Here is a 24,218-nt window from a genome sequence, read left to right on the forward strand (position 1 = left end):
GTTCGGACCATTGTGTTGAGCATGCTCACCCGAGCAGACAGTCAGTGAGGTATCAGGGCACCGGGGTTACAGGCGGACCGTGGAGCAGAGCGGCCCATAAGAATGGGGAGAGGAGGAAAAAGAGAGGGGGAAAGCTGCGCTCTTAAATGCCAGAGGAGGTTGAATTTCAGACGGGCAGCTCAGCGTGTGGCCCCGCACAGAATTTAGAGACAGTCACACACTCGCTCACACACACGCGGTGACTGGAGTTCAGCTGCTCCTTTAGCTGACACTTTGCTCTTTTAGGTGTAAATAAAAGGCTGATCAGAATGCAGATTGTCTGATTGCGCGAGCAGACACCAGCTTGTGCTCTTTCTTCTTTTGAGTGTTTTTGGCAATATATATATATTTTTTATTTAAAGATATTGCATTTGAAAACAAAAATATTAAGTAATTTTAGTTGTTTTCATGTTTCTTTTTTCTTTCCAGCATAAAAAGATAAAGCAATTTTGAAACTATGCATTGAAGTACAAGCCAGTGAAAATCACTCACCTTCTAAATGAATTTAAGCTGCATTACAAGGGATAACAAAGTTGTGGGATGAGTTTGTTTTAGTTCTGGCTTTAAAGTAAATGGGTTTAATGAAATGGATGAGAGAAAGTCTGGAGCAGAGATATGAAAGCAAACAATCAAAAGATGTTTTACTGGTGTTTCTCAAACACATATTACCAAACACTGAAAGGAAAGTGGGCAGTTTTTATATTTTAATCTCTCTTCTTTGTGTTTGTGTGTGTGCGTGTGTGTGTGTCTATTGGACCATCTTAGGTGCACGACGTGTCGAATGATCAGAGACCAAAGACAGAAATGAGCAGAATCAAATGAAACTTTCCCTCTACTATTGAGCAAACCCTTGTTTGCTATTGTAAAAATTGGCGTTTTAAACCATATGTATTCTTTAATTTTGATCTTTGCAATTTATTTGTTCAGCATGTTAAAAAAAAGACTAATAGTAACATGATATCATTGACTTTAATAGAAACTTCCAGTTATGATTCTAATACAGTTTTAGAGGTAAAGTAAAAAAAAAAAAAAAATGCTTTAATGCTGATTTTAATTAATATCATTTGTAGTCAGTTGACTTGATGTCCAGAACAAACTCTGGCTCTAAGGTTGTTCCAGCTGCAGAGACACAACCCTGAGCGATGTGTCCGTTCAGCTCAGGTCTCCCTGCTCCACGCTGAGGTTTCAGCTGAAGAATCCACACCAATCCCTGCTTTCCAAACTTTGAAATAGACCAGAAAACATTTTTTTTTTTGTCTTACCAGAATATTTACCTTTTGCATGGTTATATTTGTGCAGCAAGGTGTGTTGAGGAAAACGATTCTGAACACTCAAAAAGGAATCTCAACAAATTAACTTAAGTGGAATGAGTCTGATTTCACGTTTTATTATTATTATTTTTTTTTTGTTTTTTTTGTGACCTTTTTTTTCTGCATGTGCTCTGTTCCCTCTCGCGTATTTCAGAGGACCCTGTGGTCCAGTCACCCGTCTGTCCGCTCCTTCATCCTTCCATCGATCCATCTGTCCACCATTCTCTCTTCTCCACTCAGGCTTTGCCTCCTTTGCTTTGAGGCGCAGCTTTCCTAATTAAAATATTAAGGATAATGATGATCATACCAATAATAATAACAAGTACTGCTTAAGCTGTTAACATAATTACATTCCCCCCATGTCACCATATACATACAATTTGCATATGATTAAAATATTTTTTTTTCCTCCTACCGTGACTTCTGTGAATTTTATGATTTTTTTTTTTTTGTTGTTGTTTTTTATTTTTTGTGAGTGCAAAGAGGGCAGACCTGTGGAGAGAACTGCACAGCGGCAGAGGTTTCCAGTGCGAATAAGCAGAAAAGCAAAATGTTGCACAGATTTCATTTAGAATTATTTATTAAGCAAAATGTTTCTGCACATTTATTTCAGTAAAATGAAATGAAAACAATTTTCTGGCAGAGGGTAAATTAATATTTTTCTTTTTTTATTGTAGATGATGAATTTTTCAATCTCATTAAAAAGAGGAAATAATGATTTATCAAAAGTCAGACATGTCAGGCCATGCTCAATATTTTTTAACCCATGAAACTCGCTCAATGTTCTACTATAAGGAGAAAATAACTTTAACCAAATTTATAAAATATTAACAGATTTTCTTGAAGAAATTTAAGCTTAAAGGCCAGACATCTCGCAAGTGCTGAGACAATTTATCTCCTTTTTTGTTGTATTAGTTCACAGTAAAGAGGAGACCGATTAATGTGAAGAGGAAAGTGCCGAGGTTTTCATGGAACCCTCTTTTCTTTTTCCACTTATATGTTTTTTGTTTCCAGGCCATGAGGAAAAAAGAAGCGATAGAGGCAGAGAGGTAAAGCTGGCTGCAGGAAGGGACAGGGCGGGGGGGGGAGGCAGGCAGACCAAAGAGAGATTGCGTAAATTAAAATCCTTTTAATCTCCTTATAAAATCATTTACTTAATTCATCTGTCAAAGCATGTCAATATGTGCTGCAATGATTTGCAGCCTGCGAGCGCGTCTCTGTGTGTGTGAGCGGGTGTGCACACGTTTGCTTTTTTTTTTTTTTTCGCGCGAATTTATGACTGCCTACCCACAACTTGTGTGTGTGCTGGTGTGTGTGTTCCCTGTGTGTGTTCACGAGTGACCCAACGAGGCCAGCACGAGGAAGAGTTGTTCGTCTTTTTTTGTGTCTTTGTCGAATCCCATTGTCAATTTTTGCATTGTATAACCCCCTTCATGCACAGACACACACACACACACACACACACACACACACACACAAACGATTCCAGACTCTTTGCCAGGCTCAAGGTGGGCCTCTCTCTCCTCTGAAGACTCTGGGCATTCCAGTGGTAAATTTGTCCCGTAAAGAGCAAGATGGAATGAGAGAGACGGATAGAGCGAGAGGTGCGAAGTGAGGGGGGCCGGGGGTTTGCTTTTGTCTGACACCAGCACTCAGGAGGTCCAACGGACACACATGTATGCATGAGCGCACACATGTCCACAGAAACACAAACTCTCACACACACACACACACACACACGCAGCGGAAAGCACCTTCTTCTGAAGGTTTTGCAGATAAAACATGAACACGTATGGGCCTTGCTGCATCAATAATTAAATGAAGCACACCTGCAACCACTGGTTTTAATTTATCTAAAAAAAAAAATGAAGCAGAATAAATTGAAGGGAATGACGGGAATTTCTCCGATTTATATGCAATCCATCATTGCTCGGAGTGTGTGAGAGTATGTCACGGGTCAGTGCAGGCCTTTATGTGTTGAAAGAGCGGTAAGAGAGACTTTACCAGCTGTGACACACACGGACACACACATATATATACACTGCAATTAGCTTGTACGCCGCACTGGCTGTGAAGCAATGTGTGTGTGTTTGTGTGATTGAATGCCAAAGTGCTGATTGAAAAGAGACAGAGAGAGATGGCACAAGGCGATGCAGCTCATCTTTTCCTCCCCACCCACCCCCTAGCCTTTTCTCTGCTGCGCTCATCCGCTTATTCCCCGCGTTCCATCATCCATACATTCCCGTCATCCATATATCAAAATGTGCATTCAATTATTATTCCTATTATGACGATCTATCAAATCATTTATGCTCCCTCTAAGAATTACTCATCACACAGCCGCTCCTGACTTTTGTCTCATCCAAGTGAGAGGTTAGGAAATCACTTCTTTTGGACACGTTGATGTGAGGCAGATTTTCCTGTGCAGCTTTAAGCTTTTATTTGTAAAAGAAAGGGAATAAAGTAACCTTGATTCCTGTGACATTATGTTTTATGCATAATTTCAGCAGATCAGTTGTATTAACTGTTGAGCGGACTGTTTTAAGCATTTGTCCGTGTGAAGCCATTGTGCTGTGTTGAAAGCTTCCAAAGCTCTTAACCACTGCTAATACAAGGAGACAGCGAAGACTTGGCTACAATAGAGAAGGTTCAGATGGAAAGAAGGTGTGCATATCCGTGTGTGTGTGCGTGTGTGTGCAAAAGTGTGTTTCTGCATTGAGCAGGTTCAGGTGTCCTGTCTTTCTGTCTTTCTTTTTTCACTTTTTCCTTTTTGTGCGGTTTGTGGGAAGAGCCTATAGATTGCCTGTTTGAGAAGTCGTCCTTTTTTTTTTTTTACGTGCTCAAGCTGAGAGTCTGATTAAATTGTCATTTTTCGACACAGTGTAAGAGGTTCAAAAAGACAAAAAAAAAAAAAGAATGATAGAGTGGAACAGGAAAGAGATGGATACAAGGGAAAGAAATGAATATTGAGGAAAAGAAATGAATGACCATGCCGCCTTTCGGCTGACAGTGAAATATTCCTCTTCTCATTCAGCCATCATGCTTCATGTGTGTGCCTGATGGGGAGAGAATGACAGACCGTCCCACCGTCCCACCACCAGCTTTAGGTTGTTGTTTTTTTTTTCCTTTCTCTACATTTTTCTTCTTCCTTATGCTCACATGTGGACCTGGCATTACTTTTAAGTTTTTACTTCAGTAATTGTAACTTCTGAATAAATCCTTCCATTGAATGAGTGCATCTGATATCATGTATGCACTTCCATTTTTTTTTACACTTTCAAACATACTGGTGTTTTAGATCACAAACTCCCCTTAAACAGACAATAATAAATTCAAATAATAAACTTTGTGCCTCTAGCTACAAAACAGGACTTACGTTTTTCAGAAAAAATATTTAACATTTTTTTCAGCCTCAAACTTAAACTTTTTTTTTTTTTTTTTTAGATTTCTAAAGTTTTTTTCTCTCTCTCTTAGTTTTACTAAACCTAAACCAGCCGTGCAAATGGAAATCCATACGTATTACTAAAACTTTGTTCCAGTGTTGAGGGCACAACGCAGCTCTCTTTAACCTACCAAGATTAAATGTTATAATTTAAATAATTTTACTTGTTTGACTCAGGATTGGAGCTGTGAAGAAAAACTTCAAGGGACTGCAAACATGCTCTGTGTTGCTCTTTGCGCATGAAAATACAAGTCCTGGATGCATGGTGAATCTCTGAAGTGTTGCATATTACCATCTCTTTAGTAGTTTTTCAGCATTCCATTAGGCTTTATTTTACTCATGAACATATGAAAATGTGGAGATGCCTCCAACATTCTCATGCATGAATTCAAACATCTCAGTTCTCCTGTTTGAATTTACCTCTTGATGCGCCGTTTACTTACAACGCTACAGATATTATTAAAAACAGTGGGGAAAATGCTGAGGAAGTTCATGCTTAAAAAATGTGCAGCTTAATACAGAGTAAATATTTGGTAAAGCTCTTCAGATGGCGAAAATATTTAAACATAAATATATATATAAGTACACAATTAAGCCAATAAAAAAGGCGAAACAGTTCTTGCCCTGAGGAGTTGCATTCCTTTGCGCAGCTGATCCGCTCTTTTCCTCACCCCTGCTGATAAGTCATTTTTCCTTTATCTCTGTCTTCCTTCACGATTCCTCCCCACCGCCGCCACACGCGCACACTCTCCTCTTCTCCCTCTCCACACGCCCCTCCCTTGTGAAGCTGTCACCTTTCTGCACCCGCTCAGTCCCTATTACGGCCGACAGCCCATCTGCCGCCTGCCCCGCTAACAGCTCCCGTCGCTAACGCTAACGTGCACACACACACATCCGCTCAGACACGCACACAAACACACACACACACACACACACACACACACACACAGTGCTTCATCCAACCCCACCTGCCCTGATGTGCCTGTGGTCACGCGCAGCGCAGCATTGACACACATTCAGAGCAGAATATGCTTATCCGCCCACTCATTTTAATGCGTCCAGGACACACAGTGAAGGGATTGCGTCCAGGACTTTACCTATCCCAGGTTTTTGTCCAGTTATGTGCTATAAATGATAAAGCATTTCTGCTATCAACAGAGGAGGTTGAAAAGAAACGCATTCCAGGGGCTACAATTTTACTAAGAAGGGCATAATTTGGCTCCTTTTTTTATTTACCTGAACATGTTTTTTTTTTGTTTTTTTTTCGCTCTTTAATTGAGCTCAGGAGATCTACTGAATCCGTTTGTTCCCTTCTACTGCGATCAGGCAACTGACTTTGTCACATATTCTCTAGGTTTAGGCTTTCTAAACAGTCCAAATTAGTTCAAAAAGCATTTTTGAGCACATTTAGCAACGCGCATTCTGGACGTGCCTGTAAGACCTCGGGCTGGAGGGGTAATTAGGTGGGGCAGTTGCAGTTCTGCGTGCACGTGTGTGTGTGCGGTGTGGCATTTGCTCCCTTCAGGGATATATGTGTGTTGCATTAGTAAGACTGGTAACTGTCTCATCAATCACTGCATCACCATGTCTCTCTCTCTCACACACACACACACACACGCGCACATGCATGCACGCACCGACGCACAGAAACCTTGTTGTGGTCATTCTGTTCACAGATGGACCAGCAACACATGACTGAGTCACTGAGCATCAGAAAGACACCCTCAATCTCCCTACCTCCCAACTTTAACTCGCATACACACGCTGTGTGTGTGTGTGTGTGTGTGTGTTTGGGCTGTGTACGCGCACTGAAAGGTGCATGAAATAGGTAAGGAAGAATCACAAAGTTTAATACTATGTTTCATTCTCTTTTTTTTTTTACTTTACATTCAAAATAATGCACACTTTAATTTTAGAGGTAATTACATCTGAATTATGGGCTGAATTTCAAATATTAATTATGTTTAATTAATGAAAAATCAAGGATTATCTAATTATTTTTGCAATAACTAGTGAAGCACTGAATTACAAGTCTTTTAGTAATCCACAGCAGGTTTAGGTTAATTCAAAAAAAATTATCGGGGTAAAAATATTTTGTAACAGTGACTTATCTCAGAACATTGTAAACATAGGATTTCTTTTGAACACAGCATGTCTATATTTGCAGTAATTTTGGTATGAAAATTACTTTCTTTTATCTTCTTAATCCTCTTTTTTTAACTTTATACTGGCTTAAAGGATAAACTGGTCTCTTCACAGTTATTATGAGACAGAGAAAGGGCATTCAGACTGAATCTATCGTGTGCCTTTTGATACTCAAAATACTTCAGTTTGGTTATACCAGGATACAGTCAAAAAAAAAAAACTGCAGTATTAAGTGTTGCCTGTCTATATAGCATTGTGACACCACAACCAAAGCCAATAAGCGACTCTAGCAGCAGTGGCAGCAGAAAGATATTGATTTCTCCTATTCACCAGAGTGGAACTAAAACCTACATATTACACAGCCTGGCCTCTTCCTCGCACCCCACCAATGCTGCTCTGTGGGTGGATGGAGCAGTAGCTGTCAGGCGTGTCATTGGTCTGCCTACCTGTCTGTCTACAACAAGTGTCAACATCCCACAACCAAACACACAATTGAACATATCTGCGTAGCAGAGGTTTAAAAAGAAATCAGATGTGCCAGCAGGACTGTTTTTGTTCTATATGTGGGTATCAGAACGAGTAAGCTGTTACAAAAACAATAGTCAAAACTGTCAAGCCGAGACAAAAGTTATGGGTAGATATCAATGTTTCCAGCATTCTTTATGCACCTTGAAATACTTTTTGTTTTAGCATAGAGATGCAAAAGAAAAAGAAAATTAGTTATTATCCATAACATTGATATAGAATGGATATATATCTCATCAGCGTGTAGCAAGTGAAGAGTATACAAAAAAAATCTAAAATAAAGCACATACTGAAAATAAAGACCATGCATTGCAAATTCACATCACCAAATTGATGCATTTTTAAAAATATTTTATTAATCCATCCATATTTTAACAACTAGAACCTAAAAAGCAGCATTTCTTGATATGCATGATGGAAAAACACATTTTCATTCGTTTATCAATAAAAAAAAATAGTAGCAGTTAAAAAGTTTTCTAATTTTCCTAAAAACATTGTAGACCAACTTTCTGTGCCAATACTTTTAGAATCTCTGTTAGGAATGAAGTATGTTAACAAAAGACATATTTGTCCCCTTTATCAACATTTACCAAAGGAAACCTCCTCGTAATACTCATATTGTCGGATTTTTTTTCCATAAAATTTTGATTCTACTGCAGAAGTTCTTCATCTCTTGTTTGACTGATGGGTGGCAGTCCCTCCTCTTGTACTTTTTAAATGTCCCTTCTCTCATTCTGAAAGCATTGTCAAAAGCTAAGAAACTAGTAAATATCCTCTGACACCAGACTCAGCTGGATAGTGCAGCTGTTAACATTCAATGATGCATATACGCACCGACTGATCTGTCTGATTGAAATGTGTTAACACAACAAGACAAAAGTCTCTACTGGTTTAAAATTACAGCCTGTCCTCTCCGCAGCTCTCTGAAGGCATCTGCCTGTTGGCCCAGCATGTCAACGTTTGTGTCAGTTGTGTTGTTCTGTGTGTGTGTGTGAGCCTTTTCTTTTTGTGTCTTGCCGCTCTATGTCCAAACTGTGCTGAGCGGTTTCACACTGAGGCCAAACAAATAAGCAGAATTAGCATGTGGGAAGTGATTGTCTGCATGTTGTGTCTATTAAATACATTTCACCCTCATCCATTTATTGTACTGCTGTCCTTGCATGTTAAGATTTCTCAGCTGAGAATAACTGACTGTGAAAAATACTTTGTACAGTATTTGAATATATTAACAGATTTTTGTCAAGGAATGAAACGGAGAACAGATTCACCTTTCCTCCTGGCATATTTCTGTGTTTTCTGCTCTGCCTTGGCTGCTTTTTCACTGCCATCATTCTCTTTCCCCTCCCTGGTATTTCCCACTGCTCAGAATGAACTTATCGAAGGGGCCATTGGTGAACAGCAGCAGCGAAGAAAACTCCAAGTCAACATATGTTAAATGTGGCGCTGGCGCCTGGAGGATGCACCAGAGCTACGATTCACTAGAAGCCAACCACATGAGAGACGCACATGCCCTCTACAACCCCAGGTAAGACAGCATTACAAACGACACAGGTGATGTCGAATCAATGAGCCTGTCCTGGTTAAGTTTTAAGCTAAGGTCACATTCTGTAGCTTACGTAAGAGGGAAAAATAAAAGCAGGCGCACTGATGTCGTAGTGAGAAAAGTAAAGCCTTTCAGTTACAGAAATTACTGGACATTCTGGGCACGGATATGTTTCTGTTAATAATACCTCCTTAACCATGTACCTGTGATGCAACACCAGCAGTTTACAGAAGCTTTGAATCGTAGGAGGGGAATTTTTTTTTTTTTTTCCTCCAGTGCCGTTATCCTTTTGTTGCTGTAAGCAACTTTTATCAAGCGTATCTGAGGTGTATTTTTAGAAATCTAACTGTAAATAAAGCTGCTTGTTTCATGTTAAAACACAGGAAACAGGTGATGTATGAAATAAAGGCTGACATTCTCTTTCTTCATTCTCGAAGTTACCGTCTGCCTATTTTTTTTTTGTAATCAGTCTTTTAAAAATGTTGTATTTCTGTGGATAAGAAATGGGGATATATGCCCAGAGTTTGAAACTGTAATAGTAAGTATAAGTTTTCCTTTTCATTCCAGTGAATATGTTGTAATATATCATCTTAAACTACATGAAAGCATCTGAATGTTCAGTATTTTCTGTATTTCTGTTGAATGTTGTTTTTTTCTGATAGATTTAGTTTTTATAAACTTTATGCATACCCTCCTCTGAAAATAAGATGTTAGCTGTAAAAGAAGATGTTTCATTTTTGTATTTAAAAAGCCTTTGCTGTATGGTCTTTTGTGATTATCTGACTGAGTTTGTAGTCATTTATAAAACTGGTATTAAATTTTGAACAGCCTATTAGAACACAATTGATTAGCTCATTGTTAGGCTTTCACAAAGCTTTCTAATGTTAAGTGTGTGTGTGCTCGTGTGTGTGTGTGTGTGTGTGTGTATTACAGTGTGTACCACAGACTGGAAAGTCTTAGTTCAATAGGATTTTAGGGTTAGTCTGGGTCAAGCCAATTACAGGTCTGGCAAGCCATTCTCATGCCGACCCTTGGCCAATCAGAATGGCATTGGTGTGTTTCAGTGTATGTATGCGTGTGGTATGCAGTGGGGGCGAGAGCGGCAAGGTTTTGCCCCAGGGGTCACATGCCTTATTTACCCATTCATAGGCAAATTTGAGTCCACACTGTGGTTTGGTTGTAGGTTGTTACAAATTATAACCAAATATGCATAAAACTTTGGGATGATGGTTTTATTTAAACTGTTTGGATTAATGAGTCAAGTTTTTTTGTCATAAATAAAGAAAAAAAAAAAGTTTGTTTGTTTATCTAAGTACAGATGGAAAGACACACATGCAGCATAATATCGCCTGAGTACTTCCACAGGATATCCAACATCCAACTGTGCTGATGCGATTTGGTCACAATCATACACTCACTTTCTTAAACACACAAAGACACATACGCATGCATGCACACAAGCTCTGAAACATACAGCTGTGGTGATAAATTCTTCCACATTTACTTATTAAATAAACTATGGTAAAAGTCAGAAGTGCTTAATTTATTTCAAATTTGATTTTTTTTTCTTGTTAATTGAAGTACTCGATGCAGAATAGAATTAAATTAAACAAGAAAAAACAGAATTACTTTGTGAAAAATGTCTCAGGCCTAACTTAAACTTTTTTTTTCCTTTTATTTGCCGTTTCTCTGGGTGGCAACAATATTATACCCTTTTTTTATATTTAGGCCATCAAGCCATGGGAATGTGATTAATGTCAACCAGCTCCTGCGTGCATGAACACACACACACACACACACTCGCACACACACGCACACACACACTCCCTTTCTCTCCCGCATACAAACACAGAGGCACACAACACATCATTGTATACTGAGCCCAATGTAATCATAATGATAAAGCAGATTGCCTTAACACACAGATGGGCCTCCCAACAGCTTGTGTGTATGTGTTTGCGAGTCTGCGTGTGTGTGTTAGTGTAGACAACACTGATTGGATTGCAGATTTATAGAAGAGGATTACTGCAGAAGCAGTGCGAGAACGAGAGAGAGAGAAAGAGGGAGATGGTTTCAGACACTCACCTCTCATTAACTTCCACCCCCCTTCACCTCAGCTCCCCTTATTCTCAATTATGGGCGAACGCTCGCATATGCACACTTATAGCTACACATATTTAGGATCGAATACAAATGCAATGCTTTGCATTACCAATGCAGTGTAATCATTAAAGCAGTTTTAAAGTATCTACAGGTTTTTAAATTGTATTCATAGAATATGAATTGTGCTGGAAAAGTTTAGAACATTAAAATGATTGAGAAATAAAATGGCAAATACATTCTTCTTATATTGATTTGAAGTGATCTAAGCAAACATGATGCACAAGTTGAATTGGGATGACAGGAAGATGTTGATGACCTGTGCAAATGGGCAAAATATCTTTAAGGTAGATCAACCTGAGCTCTGTGGAAAAGAGATGAGGGGAATAAGGATTTTTATTTTATTTTATTTTATTCTATTTTATTTTTTTGAGGGGGCTAAAACTGGAAAAAAAAAAATTAAAAAAACAACATGGTGGGAAAAAGACAGCAAAGAATTCAGGCAGAGATAGACGGGGCAACAGAGATGGGCAGAGACAGTGGGCAATCCAGCAAACCTGATTATGACTGGATGTGAATTAGATTCCCTAACAGATGGTCCAGGAGCGAGGCTGTAAGGTGCATGAGCCAGGAGTGAGGGGAGGGGAAGGCAGAGGAAGGAGGCCGTGGGGGAAAGATAGGCAAAACCAGGCGAGTAAGCTGAAGAGACAAGTGTCAACTGCAGCTTGTGGCAGGGTGAAAGTGTGCAACTGTAAAATGTGGACATTGCCACTAGTCTCGAACTAGTTTCCACAATATTAACGAACGTGTATTTGTGATATTAGATTTACTATAAGTGATTTACTCTGCCGATTGCTGCTTCTGGAGGATGACGTATTAATATAAATACTGATCTGATCTCTGCAAATATCTATACACTTAACACATAGAAGAAAGTCACAGAAAACATTAAATTAGATTTTCTAGTTTTTACAGCCATTCTTTGTAGAATATTGTACAGAAAATTGAGAGGTAAAGACCTAGAGCTGCCTGTTTAGGATGGATTTCTTCCATTTTTCCAGCTGCTGTACATTATTCTGCTACTCCTCCTCTTACCGTGATGGATAGGTGTAAATCATCACAGTCCTGTAGTGACAGCCCAATTTCCCCAAATCTGATCTGCTTAAAGAATGCAGCTTTGACGCTCCATTCACTCGCGCACCCTTTCCTTCCCTCTTGTCTCTCCCACTCTTCTCTCCAACATTTTTTTCTTGTTATATTCCACTTTTTCCTCCTCGTTCTCTATGATCAAATCCCGTTTTACTTCACACACTTTCTCCTCCTTTCTTTATCTTTTTCCCGTCGTGGCATTGCACTCTTTTCCCATTTCCTCCTCGTCTCCTTTTCTCTTCCTTACCCTTCTCCCCTCTATTTCCTCCTCCCATGTCACATTTGAAAGCCCTGCCATATTTACTAGAGTGAAAATCCTCTTTCACCATCTGCTTAATAACATGTGCTTTTAATCCGATGGAGGGATATTTTGTTCTTAAATACTTTATTATTTTATTTCCCCACAGTTTCATTGGATGTGGCACCTTGCCCAGGTTGCCGTCTTTCTCTGCATAAGAGGAAGAAGTGGGAGAAGTAAACAATTTATCCTGGACAAAATGATGAGTTTGTGTATGTGTCCTTTTATGTGTGCTTACAACAACAGCGTCTGAATTTTTTGAGTGATAACAGTTTTCAACCACGCAATTACGCACAACCTTCGTCAATGACCTTTCTTTTATGAAGGGGTGAGCTCAACCTTTATATCCCTGATATCACTTCACAACCAGATCCCACCAGAATCGTATAAATAAGCCGCATCAATTTGTATCTGTTGTAGTTATATAAATTTTGCATATAATTTCAACAAATATAATATGAATTTGTGATTGCATCTTTCCTTTAAAAGAATGATTTGTGGCTGGCTACATCCAGCATCTTCTATAAAGGTCTACATAACAGGAGGATGCCTGAAGTAATTTAATTGATTTTCGCTCAGCAGTCTCTCCAGTAAAATGCTGGAGGTCACTGCAAGTACAGAGTATGCAATTTAGATGGCTCAAGTGTTGAAGCACAGCTGGTTTACATTATCATATGTATTTATTTGGCAAATAAACATTTGAATATAAATCCCAGATTCCCTTCTGTTGAGCCACGTAGCTGCACTTCCGATGGAGTGGAGCTGCTCTGTTTTTTTTTTTTTGTTTTTTTTTTATTTGAAGGACTGTTCGCACACCAGACAACCACCACAATGACACGAAACAGATAAAGGAGACAGAGAGAGAGAAAGAGAGGGAAGGAAAAAGAGACACTGTGACAAAGTTAGTGCCTGGCAGCAGCACACTTATCAGCAACTGCTCTGCAAGAAAATGACCTAAATCATCAAGATTCCCATCGGAAACGCATGCATGCACGCACACACACACGCAGACTCGCAAACACACGCGCGCAGGTAGCCTCACGCTTTAGCCCGCAACGTCTTCATCGTATTATCTTTTTACTTCAATAACAACTCTAATACAAATCTATTATGCAGATGACACAAGCACTTGAGAGAAAAACAGGAATAGTGTTTTGAAATGGGTTTTCAACAGTGACTTATAGAAATAGGTTGCCACCAGACACAAAATGATATCCCAAAATGTGACGGGTACAAGTCTCCCCGGAAGTGTTTTGAGACATTTACAGATTCTGAAAGTGTGGATTCTTAGCGTTCTGATAATGCCAAACACATAGAAATACAAAAAATAAAGATATGGGCCCTGAATCCTGGCACTTAGTTAGAAAACAGGCCTCAAAGTCTGACCTCTTCCCTGATGAACTACCTGGGGATGTTAACAAAGGCTATTCATTTATATTGCTTTGCGCACCATTGCTCACCTGCCTGGTCACCATCATAGCACACTCAGCGTCCAGCAGTGCAGACCCAGGCCGGGTCAGTGGCATTGTCCTTGCTTCAATGACAGACCACAGCGTAGCATCTGTAAGTGTGCTATGAACAGCAGTGCCTATTAAATCCATCATGTCATTCTGCAAGTTTTGAATACACTTCAAAACTCAATGTATCATAATCATATTCTAAAAACAATAAAAGTCTTGAAACTCGCCCATGAGAAACTGAAAAGCATTCCTGCAGACATGAAGGCCTCTGATTATATAAGTTGTTCTGGTGTGTTTTCTTTCCACCTGTGTCTTTATGGTGGATTTTGTTGTCTCTGAAGTAAGGACTGTATTCAGTTGACTGAGATATACAGGATATACAATTATTCTCATGTCCTGCCACTTCCTTTCTGCTACTAAAGAAGCCATTCATGCGTTGAACACGCATTCCTCTGGGGGAATCCCAAGATATTCCCAGACCAGTCGAGAAACATGGTCATGTCGTTAGTCTGCCTCTGGGTTTCCCCGCAGTGAGACATACCCGGGACACCTTGAATACATTTCAAGGTGTTCTAGCCACCTTTTACTGGCTGCTCTCGATGTGGAGGAGCAGCAGCTCTACTCTGAATCCCTCTCAGATGACCGGGCTTCTTGCCCTTTCTAAGGCAGAGAGTTGACCCTGTGGCTACTAAAATTGATTTCCACAACACCTTCGCTGAGCCTAGAAATTCTGCCCATTCTGTCCATGAACAGAATCGTGACGAAGGGCAACCTTGGTGACACTGGAAAAATAAAATCTGACTTGCTGCCAGCAATGTGAACCAAGCTCTGACATGAATTGGAACCTGACGGACCATATCAAGAGGCTTGGTACCCTGTACTCCTGCAGTACGCCCTACAAGACTCCCCAAGGGATACGGTTTAATTCCTTCTCCAAGTCCACGAAAAACATCTAAACTGGTTGGGCGAACTCCCACACACCCTCCAGGACCCTTCTTAGGGTTTGGAGTTCCTCAGGCTGAAAAGGCCAGGTAGGACATAAAGCCCTGGGATCAGTGGAACAGTCAAAGCCTTCGACCACAATACAGTAGCAGTCTTTACAGGGGGTTAAAAAACACAAATGTCTTAATAGATGTTACCTAAATTTTTCCTTCATACCCCCTGTGCCCTCGCTGCAGTGTGTTTAAACTAACAGTATAAATCAGTGGAAGTCACTTTCTGAGGTCATTTCAGTTTTGTTGCATAAAGATTCACAGTCATTGTATTATGAGTTACAATTTGCACACACAACCCGACATACTATTGAAAACATAGAAATATAGTACTCAAACACATATGTTTCCTCCCAGTCTTTACAACCCTTCAGCCTATTGGGCAAAATGTGTTTTAGCCATTATCACATTGATTGTATGTAATCAGGGGTTTATTCTGCAACCAATGAAGTGAATTACAGGTTTCCTGCCCGACTAACACTGTTGCAATTGATCTGCTGCTCCCTGGTGTGTGTGTGTGTGTGTGTGTGTGTGTGTGTGTGCGTGTGTGTGTTAGGAGGGTGTATGATGGTCTTTGAGGAGGTGTAGATGCACCAGCAAGAAAGAGAGGCAATAATAGAGGCTGTTTGTATGTGAGAAGTAGAAATGTTGACAGCGAAGGATTGAGACCCAAAGAGAGGAGGAAGGGGAGGGAAGAAGAGAGCTCAGTAGGTGGGAGAGTGCTTTAGATTGACTGTCACAGTTGGGCTCTTTTTCTTCCCTTTGTATTCATTTTTGTTTCTGAAAACAACTATAATCACTGACTCACTGTGATTCTGTGCAGCGGAACAAAACCACATGCTCAAACTCACACCAATGATTCAGAGAATCAGAGCTCCAGTTCACCGCCCGTAAGTTGGTTAACCACAATAGTTAGTTTTTGAAAATGTTCCATGAAAGTAGACATGAATTACAGTGCGGCTGCTCGCATTTATTTCAGTCGTCAGACAACAAGGAGGGACATTCACTAAGGAACACAATCCACTGCATTTTCTGCCACAGACATAAAGATACAAACATGTCGTTCACCCATTTTTGCATCTGAAGTTGTTCTCTGTTTAGCCACAACCACAGCAGAATTCATAAGGGACAGAGAAAGATGTCTTACGTTGTTTTTACAATTATTTTAACAGAGAGATCCAGGTTCTGAACTGATGGGGAATTCCTTCTAATATTAAGAAAACATCTGACTGGGGGGTTCACATCTGAAGGTTTTTCTCTGAGTTATAATTCACTCTACACACACACACACACACCATGCAACTCCAACTGATTACGCTTTTTTTCCCCCCCTTATCCAGTTCCAAAATTACCACCAGCTTTCAGCAGATGAGATTTTTTCTGAACAATCTGTGTAAAGAAAATAGCTTTTGTCTTTGAGGATGTGACGTTTGAAAATGTGATGTTCTCTGAGCGTAATTCCTCTATAGGTATACATCCTTTAAATGCATATATCATTCTTCAGTAAAATGTGGGTGAACTGCATCGGCACAGGAAGATTATAGGTTGTCAAAGAAGCATTTCAGAAGCAGATTTGCCTTTGTGCCTAGAATTAGACATTTAATTTTTTTATTTACGCATGCTCTCTTTCCAAAGAAGCTGACTAACAGTTAAGGAACTTTTCACACATCGTATAGTCACTGACACAGGGCGACATAAAGTTGAAAAAAATAAACAGACAACGGCTAAATAGGTATTCAGTCCGTTGATGAAATCAGTGTGTTCACTTGACTATGGAGATGTAAACATGTCTTGTGTTTTTTTTCCCTCCTTCTTCAGTTCTTTTAATTCAATGCATTTTTCTTCATGGTGCCTATGCTTCCCTTTATTTTCTTACACCCTGAGCATTGCTAGTATTATCTAGATAAAATTGTGTAAGGTCTTTTTCTTTTTTCTTTTTTCTTTTTGCTTATTGGACTGTGTGTTCTTATCAGCATTGAAAGCACAATGCTAGGTGTGATGGAAAGGTATTAACAGACCCGCTGTAGCTACACTGTCAGCACTTCTCCCCTCTCCGTATCAGCAGCCACCCGCCACGCTTTTTCTCTGTTTTACTCTCCTAATTTTTTCCCATAGGAAACAATTTAAAGGCAAATAAAATTGTGAGAATAGTTGGAGGCGTCGTTATCCTGCTGCACCTAGTGGCACCAAAGTTCATAAGGGAAGTTCCTGTTTAAATGTAATGGATTTATTTTTTCTTTTACAACAATTGCAACAGTACCCCTCTGCTGTAGATTATTTCTGCTACATCTAGTTAAATGTAAATATTGCTAACTAGATTAAAATATATATATATATTATTTTATTTTTTTCTATTTTGTGGACATATTCTTTTCTTTTTAAACCAGCAGGGCTAAATAAAACCTGTTTGGAGTTATGTGAGCATTAGAGTGTGTTTATTGCTGCTGTCTAGTGAGACAATTTTACAAAGATTGCATATAATGAAGAAGCAATATTTCACACAGATGCAGACTTAAGGAGCTCATAGATAAACACATTTCGAGGTAGTTGTCACTAATATGATGATTGCATGTTTGGACTGGCGAGTTGTCAGTCCTCTGGATCAGCCCACTGCTCTATTGACAGAGCTTATCATGCTAACGGTTCCCCACCTTCCCTTTGAAACTGTCTACGCACATCTCATTCTATTTTCCTTTCTCTTTTTCTGTGTTATATTGTGGCAAAATTGTAAAAAAAAAAAAAAAAAAACAGAAATAGAACTGTGTAGAAGGAGAAACAGGCAAGTATTTGTAAGGCAACATGGTTTGTTTTTGTATATGATCCCATAGAGAGATGAGTTTGCAGAATAGTTAATATTAGAAGATATGAAAGTGAAAGTGGTGTCACTTTAAGACCAGTTTAGTCAGGTTCAGTTCAAAACTGTCATGTCAGTGAATATCTTCAAAGTCTACATTACTCAATATTTATTTAATTAGTTTGGGTTTTATCAACAAAAACAACACTTTTTCCAAAAATGTGATTGGTGAGATATTTAGCAATTGGAGAGTCACTCGAAAGCTCATATTCTTACTCTCTCAATAACGTCGGTGCTGTTCTGGGCCCCTCCCCCATTGCAAAGCGCTCGCACGGTCCTCTCACACTCACAGCAGTCCTTCCTTAAGTCAGAACCCCCACCCCTAAATGTCCAGACGGCTAATGTATATTGCATCTACAAAGCTACTGCTGAATGATCCCCTTCAGCGTGGGATATAAATGTAAAAAAAAAAATCTGATTTATTATTATTGTTTATTATTTTATTAGAAGTTGTATTTATTTTTATTTTTTAAATCACAGCATTTCTATTAGTGATTTTCTTTTGGTCAATTTTCATAGTTAGGGTAGATTGCATACAAAAAAGTTAAAAAATAATCTGCAGATGACGAGTTATAGAAATTAAGTGATCGTGTCATTTAGCAACTTCTGGTGACTTTTACAACAAAAAATGATGCAGAATGTAGAATTTATGACATTATTTTAGCTAAAAAAAATCTTTACAGAAGTCAGAAGGTTTATTTTTTTCCTTGGTTTGTGAAAAAAAGAAAAAAATATATTTAAAAATTACATTTGTAGTTTATTATCAGGTATACACTATAATTCTGTTCAGTCAATGATTTGGCCCTTAAAACGCCGCGAGCTCTAGACTAAATGACTCTTGGGCTGAAGGATTCTTGCATGTTTCTCACCTTATTTGCTCAAATACAACGTTTTGTTTTTACATTGGAGTAAACATCCCAACACAGAAAGCCTCCTTAAATAGACTAAAAGAAAACAGATAAATGCATAAAGACATATTTGCTCTGACCCATGTGGCTTAACTGCAAGATATAACTGAGGTTTCTAATCATACAGTAAAATCAGGTTAAAAAAACTTTTTTCTAAATGTCTATGCTGTGGGTTAGAAGTCAAAACTACAGATGAAATTTTAATATTTAGGCAAAAACATTTTTCTGTCACTTCTAGCTACAGCCCAGTGTTATTGGCAGTGTGTTTTCTTAATTATACAGAAGGGAAATAATTGAACTATTTGCTTTATTTTCTTAAAATGTAGTTTAAGTTGGAGATCTAGGAAAATAACTCACATCAACCCAGCTGTTAAAAACACTGATATTAATCACATTACATACATTATTCAACTCCTCCAAACAGAAGAGCAAAGAACTGACAGAATATTTATCTTTTTTTTTTTATTTCAACATCATTAATATACATTCTGTATCAATATATAGGAAAAAAACACACTGAATCAGTTAATTCAATTTTTATACATTTTTTTGAGCACAAGAAAACACGAAGAACTAAGTGAGACCCAGCCCTTGTGTTCTCTCTTCACACTCATCTGAAGAGCAGAAAGGTACAATAGGACTGCTCCTTCAGCACTGAGCCGCCGCCACATTGCGCCGTAATTATACTGATAACATACATACATAAATGCATTCAACCTCTTACTTGGCACAGCGCACTAGCTGTGATTTCTTAATCTTCTTTCCTCCACGCCTCTCCTCTGCACGCATGTCTTCTTTTTTTATTCTTTTTTATTTCTCCCCCTGCGATGGCAATTATTTTTCATTCATAAGCAGAGTGAGAGTGGGTAAGAGAGCAAGGAGTAGGACACGATAGAGGAAAAGAGAGACTGAAATGGAAAGAGATCTTTTGGCACTTAAACTCTTTTGCTTAATGGTACTCAGAGGGATTGACAGTGGAAAAGGAAGGGGGACAAAAGAGCATAAAGATGGGAAAAGGAGAGATTAAATCATCACCACCACATCATCTGCTTAAATGAGTCCAGTCCCGTTTTCCAGCCACTGCTGTTTTCAGTCTCTCCGTTGGAGCAAAGGCAACTTCATGCCATCACTTTCTTCCCATCACATGCTCTGTGTCTCACTTCTGTCTTATTCTTGCACTTTATGTCCTCATGTCTTTATGAGCTCTCTCTGTCTCTGTAAGCTACTTTGCCCAGTCTTGATTTGTTTCCTCAGTTTTCCACAATGAACCCTCATTTCGGACGAAAGGGGCTTGCCTTAGTATCAGATAAATGGATTTATAGACATTGGTGTGTGCAACAAAGACACCAATAATGGGGGTTCCTCAAGTATACTTGCAGGAATGAGATGGGATAAAATTCATGATGGAAAAGGTGAAGGGGCCAAAGTATCAGACATCACAAATGTCATACCATTTTATGAAAAGAAAAAACCTTGTTTTTAAAGAAAATCTCAGAAGTTTTTAGAAGAAGAAGTTATTTATTTTAGCGGGGGATGTAGTACATGTCTCTGCTGTTGGGGAAAAAACAGTTTCGAGTCGATCAACCATCGTCAGTCGCAATTCCTCTTTCCTATTCTGCTCATCTTCTTCTTTCTTCCCGTCTGTATTCATTCGCCATTCCAGCTCTCCATTTTCCGTCGGAGCGCTGTCTGTGTTTTATGGGTCCCTGTGGGATGGGGATCTTTTACAGGCCGACTGGACTTTAGAAGTCCCTCGTTTAGCAGCATCCTGCCTTAATTAAAAACCCCTTTTGTGCTTTCTGCCTTTAACAATGAAAGAGAGTGAAAGGAGGGAGGGCAGGGTTAGAGGGACAGAGACTAGTAATGTGAAGAGAAAGAGAAGGCGAGAGAGAGGGCAGAGAAAGAGAGATGGCGCTGAATGGGAAGTGATAGGGAGACAGGCAGATAGATAGTAAGGTAGACAAAGGGACGGATGGAAAGATATGGACAGAGAGAAGATAGCTGTTAATTACAACTGCCATTAACAAGACACCAGCCCACCTCCTTAGGGAGAGAAGGAAGGAAAACCAAGAAAAGGGAGAGAAATAAGCGACGCAGAACAAAAGATGATCAGAGGAATATAATCATAAAGTTATGCTGATCAACCTGCTCCTTTTTTCCCAAATGTATGTTTCCTTGTACTGCTTGGCCTGCGGTGTTTGACCCTGTATGTGAGTGTGCCTCAGTATGACTATGTATGTATCCGTGTCTGTGTATGTATGACCTGTCTCCGGGATGACTGAGCGTCAGAGGGGCTGCTTACTGATTACCTTCATGTTGAACAAGCTGCTATTGACTTGAGAGTGACGGATGACCTCACACCTGAGCATGTGAATGTGGCTGTGTGACGATGTGCTGCTATGTACAGGCTTATCTGCTTCTCAATACAGGGTTTTTCTAATGATAGGTTTCTTTTGAATTGCTTTAAGTTTTTTTTTTAAATGTCTATATTTGCACACGTGGCCTTAAATATACTGCCTAAAATAAAAGTCAATTCAAATTTGAACTCTTTCTTCTTGCTGTTTGAAATGGCATGTGCAGTAATGGCAGTCCTTTCCTTCCCTTTTCTTGTGTCTTTTGCCCATTTCTGTTTGTGTAGGCTTCTCTGCAGAATGTCCAGTAAGGAGCGCCACCTAGAGTCGAATTGTCCGTCCTCTTACATAAAGACTGAACCATCGAGTCCTGCCTCTCTGACTGACAGTCTAAACCATCACTCCCCTGGTGGCTCCAGCGACGCCTCTGGGTCTTACTCATCCACCATGAACGGCCACCCCAACGGCTTGGACTCTCCAAGCCTTTACGGTTCCAACGCAGGACCCCTGGGACCTGCTGGAGGCCCCGGATCGAAACGTTACGAGGACTGTTCATCAACTATTGGGGAAGATTCGCAAATTAAGTGCGAGTACATGTTGAACTCCATGCCGAAGAGGTTGTGCCTGGTGTGCGGGGACATTGCGTCAGGGTACCACTATGGAGTCGCGTCGTGCGAGGCCTGCAAGGCTTTCTTCAAACGCACCATTCAAGGTTGGCTTCCATTTTGTTAAAATTGTCTCTTTATTTGTTGTCAAATTCAACTTCGGTTTTTCCCACATGATGTAACTAACTCTGTGGCGTATTTGACGGATACGCCAAATACGCCAAAAAAGGGTAAAAGGGGATTTTTGGTTCCAGTTTATTTACTTGTGAAATTAAAATGTTAAACTAAGCAGAGATATAATGAGGTGATAAAGGTAAGCATCTAGAAGTATTCAACTTCTTTTTATATAACCTACCTAGTTAAAAAAATGCCTACAGTATCTAAATATCAATTTGGGAATTTGTTCGTTTAACTTGTTGAACAGAAACCTTGAATTTGTTCAAAATCAAAGACACTGAATGAAAGTCCCTAGCGATCACCATGACCCCCCATGACCCCGAGACTCTTTTTACTTTCGCTCACTCCCATCATTTCCATTTTGATCATCTGATGCACAGTCACACTCAAATACAGACTCCTGGTCAAGCACAGCAATACACACACCAGCGCTTTAACGCCACTTCCCATTTTCACCCATAACCTTGACCTCTTCTTCATCAGCAGCAAAAACAATTTCCTGGGAGTGTTTGCATTCCCAGATCTAGCTGCTCATGGCAGGAGAGTGTTTGCTGTAAGCCTGTTTTCTAGGAGATAACATGGTGTCAGAGAAAGGGCAGCGGTCAGGTCTACGGGTCAGGAGTCGACGCAAGGGGGTAGAGTAAAGACAGGATGGAGCAATAATCCACATAATGAGAAGAGCACAGGAATTAGGCTCTGTAATCCGCTGCTTATGTCTTCTTAGAGCTTGCATTATTGCAGAACATGTACAGGTATTCAGACTTTACTCTTCAGATTTTGGGGGTTTTTAGCAATAATCACCTCCCAGCGTGATCACCATTATATATTTTATGTGACTCGTGAAGGTCAGCTTGACCATGCCTTTATCCTAAGTGAGGCATGGATATTAAATTCGTACAATTACTTGAAACCTCAGTTGCACTGAAATGCTGCAAAGACAAACTGGAAAGTAATCTAAAACGTTATATGACCTACCTAGTCAAAAACTAGAAAGTAAACTAGAGTCAACTAGAGCAAAATGTCTGCCTCAGAAATGAGGCAATTAAATTATTTTGTATGACGTATCACAAGTGTGAAAATGTTTGAATAGTCTGTTTGTGTTGAACAACAAGGGCACCACCATGTTGAATATGCTTAATTTAAATAGCACCATCCATCTATCCATCCATTTTCTGAACACCCTTGTCCCTCAGTGGGGTCGGGATAAATAGCACCAGTCTTTCGCATTTAGTGTTGCAGAAAAAGTAGTCAAGAAGTAAAAAAAAAAAAAAAAAAAAAAAAAAAAAAAATAGGGTTGTTAATGTTCTTGCAAAAGTATTCTAGGACTTCCTAATTTTATTTCAAACTTATTGGATCCGTCTGCTCACAGGACGGGTGTCTTGTCACTTAGTTCACCATCGCAATAACCAGCTGCCAGCCAGCTATTATCGATCCATTCAGTCAGTCATATCAGGCGGGATTCATCTATCTGCTTTCCCATCCATTCAACTATCTGCTGCTCGCCATCCTTTGCCCCCTGATAAGCAGCTTTCCCAGTAAAGCCCAAGAGAGAAAGGAAAATGTGGGCAGGAAGTTGTCTCACATTCTACATGGTGACAACTACCTGGAGACGACCCGTATGTGTTTATTATGGGATGACACGAGAGCACAGTGAAATCCCGATTAGATTTGAACACACACACACATTCACCCACGCTCTCACTGAGATAAAGGCAAAAACACACACCCGTACTGTAAAGACACACGCTGCACACAGATGAATAGACGGTCACACACATAACCTTGCCGTGACTCTCTCTATAGGTTTAACCCGTCATTGCTGTGGGGTCAAATGTTCAACCAATTTCACTTGTTTCGTTTTATTTAGAGGGCTTGTTAAAGATTACGTATGTGGTAGGGCAGGACGCCTCTGCAAAGGAAATACAGTAGCTGGAGTATCTGTGTTGACAGGAAATCTTCTTTTCGAGTGTGAACCTGAAAAGCCGTAAAGAGCGGAACATTCCTGGACTTCAGAGGTTTCATTTTCACTGCGTTTGTAATCTCTCCTTCTGATGCAGTGTGTATGTTACCAAAGTAAAAGGAAAATTATAATTTACTTAGTATTTTTGCTGCAGTTTGTAGCAGGACTATTGTCAAAGAAGATTGTAATATAAGAAAATGACAGATTTTTCTTAAGATGAAACCTTCTGTTTAGATTTACTCCACCAGTTTTCTAATCTCTATTAAATATGATTAACATTTCTTTCAGGACATTTTTTTTAAAGTTGTTCAGAAAGATAAACATTCTTGGATGCACCAACAAAAAGTGAATTGTGACGTT

At 39.5% G+C, this 24,218-nt stretch overlaps 1 protein-coding gene across 8 annotated transcripts in view; it reads left to right on the forward strand.

Annotated features, from left to right (window-relative positions):
- Positions 1 to 24,218, forward strand: part of esrrga (estrogen-related receptor gamma a) — a 254,277-nt gene that overhangs the window by 180,125 nt on the left and 49,934 nt on the right. For all 8 annotated transcript variants that reach the window (XM_015037362.1, XM_015037360.1, XM_015037358.1 and 5 more), the window contains 2 exons: positions 8,828 to 8,986; positions 21,404 to 21,828. In XM_015037362.1, coding sequence (XP_014892848.1) covers positions 8,828 to 8,986; positions 21,404 to 21,828 — 584 coding nt within the window. The remainder of the gene's footprint in view (positions 1 to 8,827; positions 8,987 to 21,403; positions 21,829 to 24,218) is intronic.

This window comes from Poecilia latipinna, unplaced genomic scaffold (genome assembly GCF_001443285.1).
Source record: "Poecilia latipinna isolate Pla-1442-1.1 unplaced genomic scaffold, P_latipinna-1.0 Scaffold402, whole genome shotgun sequence".
In the NCBI taxonomy this organism is placed as follows: Eukaryota; Metazoa; Chordata; class Actinopteri; order Cyprinodontiformes; family Poeciliidae; genus Poecilia; species Poecilia latipinna.